Source organism: Oreochromis niloticus, linkage group LG10 (assembly GCF_001858045.2).
Source record: "Oreochromis niloticus isolate F11D_XX linkage group LG10, O_niloticus_UMD_NMBU, whole genome shotgun sequence".
NCBI classification, from domain to species: Eukaryota; Metazoa; Chordata; class Actinopteri; order Cichliformes; family Cichlidae; genus Oreochromis; species Oreochromis niloticus.
Genome location: NC_031975.2, coordinates 24,715,134 through 24,731,096, shown reverse-complemented (window position 1 = coordinate 24,731,096; position 15,963 = coordinate 24,715,134). Strand labels below are relative to the sequence as shown.

The following is a 15,963-nucleotide window of genomic DNA, read 5'->3' as shown; positions in this document are numbered from 1 at the left end:
GCTATTTCATTTTATTTATTTGACTAAATGAAAGTTAGGGGTAAAATCTGGATCCCAGATTTAGTAATGCATGCAAAAATAATATATATAAAAGGCTAGGACTGTGTGATTTATGCTGTGATTTTCTTAACAGCTTGTCCAATTCATGGCCACGGGACGGCTCAAGCCAATCCCAGCAGTCACTGGGGAAGAAGTGGGGTACAACCCTGGATAATTAAATATAAATTTAAGATATACCAGCCAGCATTTCCTCCTAAATGACATTTAGTGATAATCAAACATGGAGTTGATTAAACTAATCAGGAAAGGCTAATCGGTAAAGAGCAAATTACTGCAAAGGTCTAAAACAGCAGCTGTCTTATGTTGTTCTTCACATAGTTTATTGATGCATTGGGCGCAGTTTTTATAAATAGACGACTTTCTGTTGCCTACATTGTGTCTGTAACATGTTCAAGTTGGTGGAAGTACTGGCTGCCCATCAAAAAGGGAAAAAACACTCTGCTATTACAAGCACTCTGTCTGCAGGAAAAAAGCAGAGTATCACAGAGCCTCACCCCCCTCCACACACACACACACACACACACACACACACACACACACACACACACACACTGTCTGAGATGAGAGCGACTTGTTTACTGCAGCCCGCAGAGCTCCGGCTGGGGCTGTTTGGGACGCCCGTGGGTGCTGTGCAACTCTTGGAAGGCGGACGTGCGGCGAATGACAGTGCAGATGGCCCAGTGCCACCGCTGCCACCTGAACCTCCCCAAGCTGCCCCACATACGCACATACTCTTAAGTTTCTAAGGTCCGGCACATCAAAACAACCTGCCTGCGCCCCTCTCGAGTATCAAAATAAGACCCTGCAATCTTATTTTTCTCCCAACCCTCTTTTTTCTTCTTAAAAAAGCTCTTTTATTTCTTCTGTATAAACCCAGAAAAATCCAACCAAAAGCACACGCACACTTTGTTTTTGCTTAAGACACACAAACACTCTGTCCTGCCACTATCTTTTTCCCAGAATGTCCCGTGTAACGTGGTATACAGTAAATCAATCCCCCAGGTATTGCATAATAGTTTGAGAGCGGTATCCAAATACCAAAATAATCACCTTGTCAACTGGTCTGCTCTGGCTCACGCTGGCTACAAATAATAAAATCACAAGGTCCCTTTCCTGTTTCCAGACAAACAAGAGTGTTTACACTGGGCAGCATTATGAAGTTGGAGCTCTGCTTTTGATGAAATAGGCTTTGTGACAGTGTGCCAGGATTTTCTGAGATAAGCAACATCTGCTCAGTGGTAGCAGTAATAATTCTGAAGCAATGCGAATACACATCTGGAAGTACAGTTTGTGTGTACTGTAACGTAGCGATTGTCTGATTTAGATTGTTTGTTAGGTCTGAATTCGTCATATTGAATTTACTGCTGCATTTTCTTTCTTCTTTTTTTGTTTTTTTTTACAATCCGCAGGTCTGTGTGTGTTCCTTTAATCTATTTGTAAAAGAATACAGTATTTTTTCACTCTTATATACTTGTTTTTGTTGGTACAAAAAAGTATGGGTGTACATTTTTGTTAATTAGTCGAACACAGCCAAAGGAAAAACACAAGAATATGAGACTATGACCAGTGAATTGTGTGCCTGTTAAAATGGATTTTATCTGCCTTTTACACAAACCTGTCACGCTGACCTGCAGAGACTATTGAATTGACCTAGGTGAAACACTGGGAACATCCTATTTTAGATACAGTACATTGTCTTGTCAATATTTCAATATGGCGTGATATGATCATTCGATTTCATTTACTTCAATCCTGTCTTGTCTTGCTCTAAAGATTGTATTTTCTTTCTCAGTTTCTTTCCATTTTCCTTTTCTTTCCTTTCCAAGTGGCCTTATTTTCCCTAAATAAAATGTTTCTTTAGCTTGTGAGCCGCCATAAGCCTCTCGAGTTTTTCCCTTTTTGTTTTAAACTGCCAAAGAACAGACAAACCTTCCCTACAAGGTCAAAGTTTGATTCTGTGTCATATAATTTATTTCAACCCTTTCCCGCATTACATGCTCGTCGCTATCTGCATTTAACTGTTTTTTTCTTTCTTTCTTTTTCTTTCTTTTTTTGTGAGCGCTGTGCCATCACACAGGTTGTTGTTGTCGTTCTTGTTGCGAAATGCAGCTTTTATTGATGTAACAGGTGCTTAGCTCGACTGTGGCAGTCAAAATAACACATCTCCTCCTCTGTTTGGCTTTCAGAATGGAAGCTAAAGTTAGACATCTTTGAGGTTTTTCTGCCACTTGATGGAAGGTGATGCCAATGCATAATGCATGAGGAGAGAGGGAAGACTTTGTCTGGCTGCTTTTTATAGACCACCAAAGCTCTGCTACACACACACACACACACACACACACACACACACACACACACACACACACACACACACACACACACGCCTGAGCCAACCGTCTCACTCGATGCGCTCTAACCTCTCACACATCAAGAAAGCAGGAGCAGAGGAAAAACAGGATTCGAGCAAACTGGCAACATTGTCGAGAGTCACAAAAAAAAAAAACTGAAAAGAAATAAGAAGAAACAAAAATGTTGACGTGCTATTTTCAGACGACAGGGTCTTTTGATGCGCAAACCCAAAGAGAAGCGAGGGGAAGAGGAGCAGCGGGGCTGGTGTTTGTCTCAGAGATGGGCTTTAACAGAAATACTTTATACATGTGATCTTACATGCTCTCCCTTGTCTTTGTTCCCACTGTTTCAACACTTGAGTGAAAGTGTCTTTGGGTCTAGTTAAAATGAGAAAAATAAGGGGGGGAAAGGGGGTGTGAAATTATTTGCAGGCAAAGCCAAGCTCCTACTTCAGCTCGCAGACTTTGCAAACACCATTTGCTGCCCTCAAAAGTGTGAAGTTATTTTCTCCTTATCCCTCTAATCCTTATATAACCAGGCTGGTTGACTAAGAGCACACTGTCATTTATAGTAATGACCTGGGGAAGAAAACTGCAGGGAGTTGCACATATACGCACACTCACACCTGTGTGCTGCCCAGTACCTACAGACAGTGACAGGTCATAGCCTCTGTACTTGGCTCCATTCATCTTCTGAATTATTTGGCAGAGTTTTTGGGTCAGTGTGTGCATTCAAAGAAAAAAGGCTGTGTGTTACTCGTGTCTCTCGGTTTTCTCTTAACTGAACAAATTTCGTTTATTGTCACTTTAGCCAACACGTTTTACGAGTTAGGTGGTTGATAACTAGCTAAACGCTCGCACATGTGCTCTTCCTGCAGCAGCGCACTTGCCTTGTGAACGGTTTTTTGTGTGTTCGTAGGCTGCTGCAAAGTTTGAATATAACATCCGGTGCATTTGAGGTGTCTTGTCACGTGTGCCTTTAACAGTCTTTGATCATTTTTTTTTTTTCTGTCTCCACTGAAATTTTTTCCTCCCAGCCCGGGGATTTGAATTTCAACCTCCAGGTCATATTCTCTCTTCAGTGTCACCCATTATTGAATAAAAGGGCTTCGTCGGAAGGGGTTGGGTGGGGGGCACTTTAAATTGAGTGGAACAGTAGAAAAGAGGTTGAAATGGCATTCTGAGTAACACTGAGGGTATTAGAGAGTGAATCCTACTTTCTGCGCTTTGGGGGAATCCAGGTATCTAACTAGGATTAGGTTGAACAGTGTCTTACTGCCTGGGAAGCACAATTAGAAGTTCCTTGTTATTGTCCTCTTACCTTAAAACCAAGGCTTTCTGAACTGTGCGTGCTTAGAAGTCATGCCTGGGTGGTAATAATTAGTTTGCATTTAAGCTGATGCTTTAATTTTTTTTGTTTTAACTTTCTTTCTTTTTAACTTGTGCTCCCGTACAGCTGTTGAAACACACGAGCTGAGAAACAGCACGGCATGCTGCTGCTCTCGGCAGACTCTAGCAGGCTCTGCAACTGCATTTGAAACTGATCTCACATGAAACGTCACTGCAGTAATTTCATTTTGAGGTCTGAGGGGTCATTCTTAGTGGCCATAATGCAATTCACTGGTAAAATTTTCAAAACAGTTAACTCATAATGTTTGAAATCACAAAATTAGTATATCTGAGCAAAAGAGGCAAAAATGCAAATTGCGTATCACACAGAACAGTTAGGGAAGTGGAAAACAAATGAGATTCCTCACTTAATGTACCTCTACACCTGTGCTCTGTCTGGCTTTTATAAAATAAGCACTAGAATTTTTCTACTAATAAATAATGGAAATGTTGACAGCATTTATTAAGGGGACTCACTGAGAGGCAGGATGAGTGTCTGTCACACTCCAAACAGTCATTAATTAAGGCTTCAATACCCAAATATATATATATATATATTTATTTGAACTGACAGTATGCATTCACATCATTTAATTTATCAAAGCATTTGCCTCACACGCCAGTGCCGTCATATTCAAACTAAACCATGAGGAGCATTAAGCCAAAGGGCGCCTACTGTATGTCTGCATGACTGTAAGCCAGCAGTTTGACATCCTCCATGTCTCAAAGTGGTTCAAAGTCCTTTAGCATGTTTACATTAGTTTGCATCATTAGTACCAGCTTTAACGAGAACCTTATTACTGCCATTGTGTGAAATAATGCATGACTTTACTCAGAATGTCTGATTTTAATTGCACTATTTCACCTTGGCAGTAGCTTACTAAGGCCAGAATAGAGTGGGAGAGGTGTTTTTGAAAAAATACGCAACAGGTTTTATTGAAAGCTTGGTCTTTACAGACAGAAAATGATGAGCATACAACCTTAAAGCAACGTCTGTCCCCACTAATAGCTTGTGCGGTACATAAATTAGTGCTGCAGGTTAGGCCACTTCTTGTAGGCTAACTAAGACATGACTGATTGGACTTTAATAAAACATATGGGTATCATTAATCTAACTCTTTAAAGCCAGCTGTAAAAAATCACACCCATAATGAAAAATGCACCGATCATATTTGATGGATGTTAAGAAAAATGTCACATCTCACAACCAGACAAAAGTTGACAAGACATTTGCAGGTCACATACAGGCCGAGAAGTAGGCCGTGTGGTGAAGGGAATATCTTTACTGTTATTGTTTTTTCTTTTTACCCGACGATGTGGTATAGCATTTTTCTCTTGAGACGCCCTCAGGGCAAATTTGGGGGTGGTAGTGTCTGAGATATTATAAATAACACAATGAGGATGAAAGGCAGTGGCATTCTCCCTCCCCATCCTTCTGTCTCGCCTCTTTTCCTCTTGCCCTGCTGCTCATCTATGCTCAACACGAGTGCCTCGGCGTTCGCGTGTGTGGCTTGAATTTATATGAACGTCTCCCCCGCGGGGGGACAACGGGGGCCAAGTCATTGATATGTGCAGGAGGACTCAGGATAAACAGCCCACGCCGACCGATGTTACGCCAGCCTGCCTGATACATTTTGATTGAGCAAAGACAGAGGTGTGAGATGGGGATGGCAGGGCAATGGAACTGGGGAAGCTTAAAAGCAGGGATAAAATGATAGAGAGCTTTTTTCCTTTTTCTTTCTCTCTCTACCTGCTTCTCCTGACTGCAACAAAATGGATGTATGTAAATGTTAAGAACTGCACATTGCTCATGAACAGCTCACTAGACCAGATATGTGTTTGCCACTGTGCTTTGGAGGACAACAAACAAATGGATGAGGCGTTATATCCTATCATTGTTTTTTTTCTGGTTTTTTTTTTAAACGCGCGCTGTTATTTATCTGACTATCAAGTTCCTTTTATTTCCTCTCTGATGGTCCTTTTGTTTCACGGAACACCACTACCATGATTATACTCTTACATCTCCCAGCCATGTTTGTTTGCGTGACATGGTCATCCCTTTAATGGACTGGAAATTCATGTTTAAAAAAGTCTCTTGTTCCTCCTCCTCTATCTCTCTCTGTCAGGGAACCAAAATAAGAGGTGGCGGCAGCACACTGCGCCACTTATGGCCGCATTAGGATCAGCCACCAAAGTGTCACTGAATTGCCTCGTGCATCATTTTGGCTTTGTTCACCATGACAGAAACTTGTGTGTGTGTGGCAGTGGTCCTTGTCCACCCTGTGCTTTTATCCCCAAATGGATATAGCATTGGCTTCTGGAGTGCATTATCCCACTTATACCATGGATAATTTTTAAAGTCTTTTTATTGACCTGTGTTTGCAGTGTAATGCTTATTGACCTGTCTTTTAAATAAATGTCATGTTAATAGATAAAGCCACTGTCTTTTCTTTTTTTTCTGCAACCAAACAGTGGTGATAAATACAGAGAAACGCTGAACGGAACAGAAGAGCAACCACAAACATAACGACTAAGAAAAAAAACATTGAACAAAAGGATGAAATATGAAAGCCTATTAAGATGATTACGGGATATGGTATGATCAAATCTGTTTATGATAAAAGAAAACTGAAGGGGGCCACTGACGTAGGGGTGCATGTATAGTTAGATCTTTGTTTATAATACGTATTGTGTTACAGTATCTATTAAAGCTATCTCTGTTATTGTTTTTAAGTGCCACTTGTCTGAGATGTTTTTTTCTGTTTCTTAGCGTCAGTGCGACCAATATGGGTTGCTCATATTTCCGCAACAGTTAAAATGATGTAAGATCTCCGATCGGACAAATGGATGGAGAGGCTGGAATGCTGCGACCTGAAGGCTGAGGATGATGTTTGTGAGATGTTTGGCCAGAATAATAAAATGAGTGGGCAGAGCCAGGTGGCATAAAGGTAGAATCATCTGTAATGGTTAATGTGAAATATGCACAGGAGTCCAAAGCTCGGTCCCATTTAATGTAGCTTGTGTAGTGTCATATGAGCGTTGTGTAGTTTTATATTGAATGACTTTTGAGAGAATACGTCGTGCCCACTGATTGCTGTTGAAACTGGCAGGTCTTTTTCCCAGTCTTGAAGCTTTTGTGGAGGAATATATTCAGCTTTTAGTAGAAGTTTATATAATTTTGAGAATTATCTTTTCTGAGTGAATATGGGTTTGAGTTCAGTAATCAGTGGAGGTTGTTGAAGGGTTGGCTGAAATTTTGATTTTTCCTTTTAAATAGTTGTTTAGATTTGAATATTATAATAAGAAAAAAAACTGCTATTACCAATGTCACTTACTGTTTTAGTGTTTTCATACCTAATGAATGTTCCAAGTGAGTGATTCTTCCTTTTTTCCATGAGTGGAATATAAGGGGTCTACTTTTTGTTATGCCAAAATGGCGTAATTTTATTTATTTATTTTACAAGACATTGTGAGCCCGGTGGTTTGTTTTTCACTAAGCTATCATGGTTCTAAATGATTTTTAAAGCAGTTATTGTGTTTAATTGACTCTTGCAAACATGTATGTATTTGAGATCATTTGCTAGGTATCTGTGTCTGAGAGCTAGGTCTCCACACTATTTTGGTTTCTGTAAAGTAGATCCCTTAATTTTCACTTTCTTATGTTTCCAGTACAATTTAGTTATAATGAGGAGAAAAATTATTTTAGTGAATATGGACAATTTTATTGCTTTTTTCCTTCCAAATAATCAGTTCTTCCAGTTATTGAGATCGTATTCTAAGATTTTTAGAATTGATGAATAGTTCAGAGGCAATCATCCTGACAGCTAGAAGGAAACATGTGGTTTAGCCCTTCCTCACAGTGTGGTAGACATTTAGATTTGGCCTGATTCATTAATTTTATCATTATGGATATTAGGTTAAAAACTTGTGGAAAGGCCAGTGGAGAATTTAAATAAATATAATCTGCATATAAACTGATTTCATGATGAAAGTGCCCTGTTTGTGCGTGTTTTGTCGAATACCTGCTGTGAAGGGCTCAATTAAAATAGCAAAGTGGACGTCCTTGTCTTGTACCTCACTCTAACGTCTTCTTCGAGAGGTCCGGGTATTAGTTACAACTGGTGCAGTGTGAGAGCAGTAAAGAAGTTTGATCCAATGAATGAACCAGCGCCCAAACCAAAATGTCCTTGGGATCGCAAAGAGGAAAGTCTTAACTTTCTCAAAAGCTTTTTGTGCATTTGGTGATGCCGTTGTGGTTTTAAGGTGGTCTCTGAGATTAACAGGCGGCGCGTGTTGGTGGTTCCATATCTACGTTTAATAAAGCCTGTTTGTTCTGAGTGAGTTAATGAAGATATAACTGTCTCTAATCTATTGGCTGGTGTTTTACTGATTATTTTTAGGTCATAGTTGGTAAGACTTAATGGTCTGTAGCTGGAAGCGAGGTCTTTGTCGGTCATTGGTAATAGTGTAATAAGAGCCGTGTGTTTATGTGTGCGGGTGTGAGTCCTGATAATTTGATTCCTTTGACCATTATGTTGAATAAGGGAGAGATGAATTGCCAGAAGTGTTTAAAGAATTCCACTGGATAGCCATCAAACCGAGAGATTTCTTGTTGGGCAATGAAGAGATGGAATTTCTTAAGTCTTCTGAAGTTTGGGTTGGTCTGGTATGTCAGGCTGTGCTTTGGATAATTTTGAAACTTCAGGAATGTCAAGGAAGGAGTGAATGTTGAGGATAATTGGTACTTTTTGTGAGTAATAAAGTCTCTCATAGTAATCATAGAACATCTTGTGATGAGGATGTTTTGCTTTGTTTTTCCTAATTTATTAGCAACAAATTTTCCATTTTTTTCTGTTTGTCCCTTGATTTTCTTTGTTTCGCAGAAACAGGGGAATGGGATTTGTTTTCTAATTCTTATTGCTTTGTCAAATATGACATGATTTGCCACCTAAGAAATGTTGTTGCTATTTTAATTATGATGGTGAGATTTCTGGAGAATGTATTTGGACAAGAAGAGAAGTGCTGTTTTATGTTGTTAAGGCTAAGGTAGCTTTTCAGATGTATGTGTATTTTGACTAGTATAGTAGGAAAAGAAATGCTTCCAATCTGCTAACCAATTTCTGTAGTGGAGAAAATTCACTTTTATCTAACCTGCTGATTCCCAAACTACAACCTGTAGACTCCTGTTTTCTTTGAAGGTTCTGCAAATGAGCAGGTTGTGTTTACAATAAATAAAAAGTACAATAAATACCTGATGACGTCAAACTAACCTGCTTTTTAATCTGTTTTGTCTCTGCTTAACCCAGAGAAAAACACTTTTCTTGCTCAATGTTTACCACAATTGTTTCCTCCACATATTGGCAAACTTTGTCATTTTGGTGCCAGACATGCAGTTTACATTTGGTATTTTGAAGCATTTCCATTGAAAACAGCTGCCTGGTGTGGTTAAGCGGAGTTTACCACCTGGTATAATAAAACGGTGACGTCAAGCATGCATAACGCGAAGAGGATTGTAAAGTTAGACGATGATTGTCTGCAGGATTGTTAAGAGTGATTCTTTTTCACTGCTTTGATCCATTCTTACTTATGATGATATTGATTGGTGCTGCTTTAAGAATAAAGAGAACAGAAGGTGGAAAGGAATGAAAACACTTTACTAAAAGAATGGGTTCCATTTAGTTTGTGTTTTAAGCTAACACATGAGATAAATGGGATTCGCAACTCTATTTTTTTTCCCTTAATCATCAACAAATGTCTCAGATGCCCACATGAGATCCCTCTGGTATTTAAGTCCGAGCTCTATTCATTGGCCTTCCTTTTTCCCAATTATCAGTTCTTTTTCTTCTGACCCTCAGAACTAATGAACAAACAGCCACAGACACGCTGCACAGCCCTTCCTCAATTTACCACCTCCTATCAGTTGCCTCCCTTTATCTTTTAGTGCTTTCTTCTTTCCATCTTAACACCCCCATTTTTTTTCCCTGCAAAGCTTTTATTTACAAACATCATTTTCGGGTGTTTTATGGCTCCCTTTAGGAATGGAGGATGGAAGAAAAAAATGGAAAAAATAAAAGATGAAAGGATGTACGAGGATCGAGAACAACACTTAAGGCTGCCGAGGGAGAAATAGATTTCAGACGAGCAATGAGAAATAAGTGCAAGTCATCAAGCGTGGTTCTGCTTCTCTCCTCTTCTTTTTTTTGTAGAATAGTTTGAATGTGGTGATATAAAATGGTTATCTGAGCTTGAGAGGATATCAGCATGAGTTTCAAGCAGAGTCATTTGATTTAACAGGGTTTGGCAGTAGTTCTGCTGCCTCTGTCAAAGCTCAATTGTATGAAATCTGGATGACCCAAAGCCATCAAAGAACCATGGAGTATAGTATTAGTATCTTGTGTGTATTAATAGTGCATCACCTTATTTTGACTTTTTAAATCTGTTACAAGTAGATAGCAGGTGGAAAGCTTGGGTCTTTACAGCGCAAGTTATGATATATGGCCAGCCAAGACTGGCGGCAAAATAGGAAAGGAGAGCTCAGAAACTACATAAGGCAAGCTGTTACGGCTCAATAACACAGGCCTGTAATCGACTCACGTTTCAAACATACACACATGAAGTGAAACAGCCCTTGGTTGGGCTGGTTTTTATGAGGAAGCACTCTGCACGAGGTGATCAGCATATGTTTTGTTGACATAAATTTAAAATTTATTGCCGTTGTCAAAAGTGACTGTTGGACAAAGTCGATTATTAACTGAGTAAATGGCCTGAGAGAGTTTTATGTGGACTTCCTTAATGGGTACAGTCAGTCTGTTTCAAATCACCCTCCCTCCCTGGACTGCCACCCACCACACACCCTCGTTTAGACACGCACACACACACCTCATCATCTATTTCAGTAGCACAACATGAAAGCAGACAGTTACGATGGGATTTGAGAAAGGGTGTGCACAGAGGGGGTCTATCTCAAGTAAATCACTAAGCTGAGACAATATTTTAGTATCCTTATGCATACCATTAAACCTTGTTAAAGCAGTGAAGTGTGTGAAACAGAATTACTGAATAGCCATTATCAGCTCTACTTAAGCACACGGAGCATTTCAAGGCATATAAAGTATGCCTTAAGTACTAACTGTTTTCTAATGATGCATACTATTCTGCTGTACTGCACTGTCCCCAAAGAAGTAGGGTTCATAAATACTTGCTGTTATTAGACAAGCTAATCACAACATTCATCTTCATAAAGGTATTTTTTCACCCTGTCTCGTGTATATAAAGGGTAAACCTTTCCTTATCATCATCATCATCATCATCATCATCATCATCATCATCATTATAATCATGGTATCCAGTCAAGTTAGACTAACTGAAACAATGTTACCCACGGATTATACCCTGATACAGATAAAGACATCTGCCGACGACATGGATGAGTAGTCATTCCCGTTATACATCTTTGAAATCCTCCCAAAGGGCACATACATTGAGGTGCGTTGTAGTCCCGTGTCCCCATGGACCAGTCCACCAAGTGACAAAAAAAGCAGAGAGCCTTGCGCTCACTGATGACGAAATTTTTGTCGCTAGGATCCAAGTGGTTTCATAGATGAAGAAACTATAGCACACCAATTAATGAGTCATGTACTGGCTTAATTATGGCAGCTGTTTATACTGCTGTTTATAAGCTGATTATACTGCATCAGGTTAGCTTGTGGAAGCCATCAGCAGCTTGAATTTTTACCGCTGCGGGAGCCCGAGGTGACCGTATTTGGATCAGAGAGTAGAACAATAAAGTTACGTCCACGGTGGAAGCAATTCGTAGTGACGTGGCAAATAGAGAACACAGAAAGTGAATGACCTTCCATGACTTCAACTAACCGCGGGCACTAACTGCTGGCAACAGGAAGTGGGTAGGACCTCAGGTGAACCTTTCTCAACTTCCAGGCAAGCGACTGAAGCGCCTACCAATGAGAGTGAAGAATACCGATGAATGACATATGACCTGGGAGTAAACATATTAGAGGTTTCGCCTAGGCAACTGTAGCCTAACAAGAAAACCTAGCCGTCAGCTTGAAATACTCGTATTTCACTGACCAACACTGGAGCGCAGATTCAGACCAGCAGTTAGCACAATCAACCAGATTAAGCTACACTATGTCTTACATAACTGCAAATACACCAAAACATGGTCGAGAGGTCCAGTTCTGTGAGACGGTTTAGAGAACAAGAAGCAGACGACAGCTGTCAGCTACATCTTCCTGTGTTGCCATTCATCTGTCAGTGTTCATGTCTCTACACTTAAGCCTTAATGAAGTGAGATCTAAAATAAAAATCATCTAAAAAATCATCCACCATGCAAACTGTTATGAAGAGAGAAATAGGACAAAATCATTTTTTGAGCCTGTATTCTTTTATCTGCTGTCTAGTTGGGCCTTTAAACATTTCAGTTAGCCTCAAGTGGCCTGTAGAGAATCTGCAGTTTTTGCCAAAACAAATGCAGTATTAATGCGTTTTTAAAAAGGCGGTCTTCTAAAATTCCCAACCCTTCCCTTTAACACACGGAATCACTTTAACAGGTGTTGTTGCCATTCTGTTGAACATCAAGTAATGTGCTGTTTCAGTAGGTAGTGTTAGCCATTGCAGTTAAAGTTAACACAGCCCCAGCTACAGACGTGCACACCACCCTTTGCTCATCAATGCTACATTTACGGTGAAAATACATGGCATTGGTTCCGCTTTGAGTGCCCTTAATAAGTCCATCCATACCGTTTCAGTGCTCTGTCTGGGGGGCACAATGGCCAGATTGAGGAGGGACACAAAAGGCCTTTGAAAGGCTTTGTCCTCTGTGTATGTTGTGGCTTACCACGTACGTGTGTTTTCTCCTTATCTGATTGAGAGCGTGTGAGTACATCGCATATGACTCTTACAAGAAAGAAATTCCCTTTTCTATAGCTTTTTCCAGTTGGTCTTTTGTCAAATAATTTTTCCATTTTCAACATTGTAAATTTTGTTTTTAATATTTCTAAAACAATAGGAATAAACGCTAGTCTTTGATGCCCTCGAGTAAAAGAAAAGGTCATTTTTAGGGGTTACTGTTTTGAAACCAGTCACAGAGGAACTCTATTATAGAAGCGGAGAAAAAGAGTTGACAGTTTGTCCATTGGCGGTTGCCTTAATAGAACTGAATACAATGCAGCTCTACTGCACTTGAGCAATTTGGAGTTTGAGCAATTGCTTTAGAGTTTTTCAAATATTTGTGCAACAAAACAACATCCTGATGTCATTTTGATGCCATGTTGTCATGCCTGTTTGCCAAGTTTTTCAAATTAGATTAAGAGGTTTGTTGTGTGCTACTCTTATGATGTGCAGCCGCTAAATATAACATTGGTATCTGGAGCATTATTGCCCTTTAATGATATGTAACACTCTATGACACTTTGTTTCTCCTATTTTGTTGTTTTTAAGTGTCCTCTTCCCTTTTGGGGGCAGTTAGCATTTAGAGGACCTTTTAATTGCTGACTGCATGCCAAAGGGCTGTCATTCTGCCCCTTGATTTCCAGGGTCTCTTCACAACTTCTAACCTCTCTTTAATTTTCATACTTCTCTGGTTTTTACCCAACTCGTGTCAGGTTTGGGGGATATTTTGCAGCAATTAATTGTAAGTGAAGTCATACTAGACTTGATAGCTTAATAACTCCCAAAGCCATTGCCATAGCACACGCTATAATCTCTTTCTGTCTGTCCTGGTCTCAATCCTCGCTTTGTCTCTTCCTTTCCCTCTCGAGGCACAAAAGAGAGCTGTAAATCAATTTGCATTCGACATCTGACATCAATCAGTCATGTTTTGGGAAAGTGGCACCACCTCCTCCTCTGTAGCTTTGTTGAGCCGCTAAGATGGATGGCTGTCATCTCACCCAAGTTGAGCAGAACTCTCATCAAGGGCATTGTTTCCCCAAGAATGCACTTGGCTGATCACTTTTTGCCACCTGACTAGTCAGTGGAGAGCGTGAGCTGTATTTGATGTTGTCTTTTTTTGCCTGCTTGAAGCATACACTCACCTGAGTATAGAATCATGTCTTTTTCCTTTGCACTTTTTTTGGTATGTTTTTTTTTTTCTCAGCTAAAGGCTTTTTCACAACCTGTCACTTTTTTTTTCTCCCCCACAATCTAGTATTACCATCAAAAAAGTAATGCTTCATTTTTGGAGCTGTGTTGTGTGAAAGAGCAACAGTTGTGGAAGACTAAACGTGCCAAATCAGAAACAGCACAAACTTGACAATCATTACAATCATGGGTGTGTCTGTGGCTTTGTGTACCTCTCTCAAGGCGAGGTATTTGAAGTTCGCAAGATGCTTAAGGCACTGTGGCAGTTGTTTGGCAATTCGTGTCACTTTAATTGCTTTAGAGCACTTTCAGATATCTCTCAAGAATAATATGCTTTGTACTGAGCCGTGGGGTCTTTGAGGATTTGAGGAACAGAGAGAGCTGTAAGACTAGACTTTTCTGTTGTCAGATGTTATTTACTTAGCTAACCTTCAAGGCCTTTACTTCATAATCAAATATTGACCCTTAGTCTTGTCTGACCTTGTGTGCTTAAACTACGTTACAGCTTAATGACTGTCCATTTGGAAATAGACAATTTATTGCAAATCTGATTTGGCTTCAAGCTACGCAACAGCTCATAGCTTGGAGAGCAGTCGTCAAAAACTGTTCCATAAATGGTTTGTAACAGTAAGTAGAGGTCTTGTGTGTTTCTGTTTCACTATTTATTTTAGTTGATTTCACTTTACAGGATCGTATCCGTCTGCAGCGCTCTAGATGTAGGTAGCTGATAATGCCGCCTCTGCTTGAATAGCACCTTGTGATTTACAGCAGCAAGTCATGGTCTACTGGTCCCTGCAGAAGAATATGTGTGGTAGATGGATGACTTGTTACACTCATGGTTACTGTTATGTGCTGATGTTAGGACTGATGGAGTGTGACATATTCTCTCAAAATGCACAAGGCCAAACTTTCTCTGTTCTGGAAGTCTTTAGTTATGAGCTGTAAAAAGCCGCTTTGTTAGAGACACAAACGTCTATCGGAGTGGTACATTAAGCGCTGCCTAGTCTCACTGAAAGATAGTAAAATATTTCTTTTTGCTCTTTGTCAACAGAAAGATGCACAGTGGAATGAAGACCTACAGCTGTGAGTTGTGTGGGAAGAGCTTCCTGGACAGCCTCCGTCTACGAATGCATTTGCTGTCTCATTCAGGTAAGGAAATCAAACTAACCCCAAAACCACAACCCCTCGCTGTGATCACTGTTGAGCTAGCAGTAACAGTCTTTAAAGAAAAGAGCATTCACTGCTGCCGCTCTGTACAGAAAAGCGCTATTGGCAGATTTTACTGCTGTCCGAAAATTCAAACTATGACTCCAAATTAAGTGAAAAGAAGTCATTTGGAACCCCACTGATAACCCATGAAGCCTGGACCTGAAATGTCTCATATATTTGGATCCATGCATTGAAAATGATACATTTTTAATATATCTGGTGAAGCCTTTCATAGAAACCTAAGTATTCTTTAATTCATTTAAATATATTTTGCATAATGACTGTAATTATGTAATATGTATGTCAAAAATGTAGTTGACTTGGCAATGCAATAGTGTTAAGATGAGGAGTCAAAATCTCTGTCAAATAAATTTTTTGATAAGCTGCTCAAGTGGCAAATTTATTTAGTCATTGTGACTGAATAAGCTAGCAGAATGCTGGTAAAGTGTATCACCTGCTGATGAAGCATGCAATGTTAATTCATGTGAAGTATTTGCAGGTTAAAAGCTCTGAAATGAGTTGGGGATTTTAAGTACGCACAGAAAGTGCAACTTGTCAGTCACCTTGGCACTTACCGCTACAAACAAAACGAGACTATGATCATTTTCACCATTTTCGGTGCATCAAAAGCTGCGAAGTAATAGAACAAGAAGGAGCAGCCACAGTGAGCCGTTAGATAAGGAGCTGCAGGCGACAGGCTGTACTCCACCAACTTCTCAGCGAGGTAACCAACTCCTCTCACTGTGCCCTGCTGTTTGCAGGCTCGTGCCATGTGCAGCATTAAATCAGATCTCAGTTGCTCACAGGGTGATAGAAAAAGGCCAATTAGTGTCTGACTTCTTTATTAAAATGACAGTAG

The 15,963-nt window shown here is 40.0% G+C and overlaps 1 protein-coding gene across 1 annotated transcript in view; it reads left to right on the top strand.

Annotated features, from left to right (window-relative positions):
• Positions 1 to 15,963, top strand: part of zbtb16a (zinc finger and BTB domain containing 16a) — a 140,376-nt gene that overhangs the window by 40,497 nt on the left and 83,916 nt on the right. Inside the window, exon 3 of the mRNA XM_019363783.2 lies at positions 14,947 to 15,044. Coding sequence (XP_019219328.1) covers positions 14,947 to 15,044 — 98 coding nt within the window. The remainder of the gene's footprint in view (positions 1 to 14,946; positions 15,045 to 15,963) is intronic.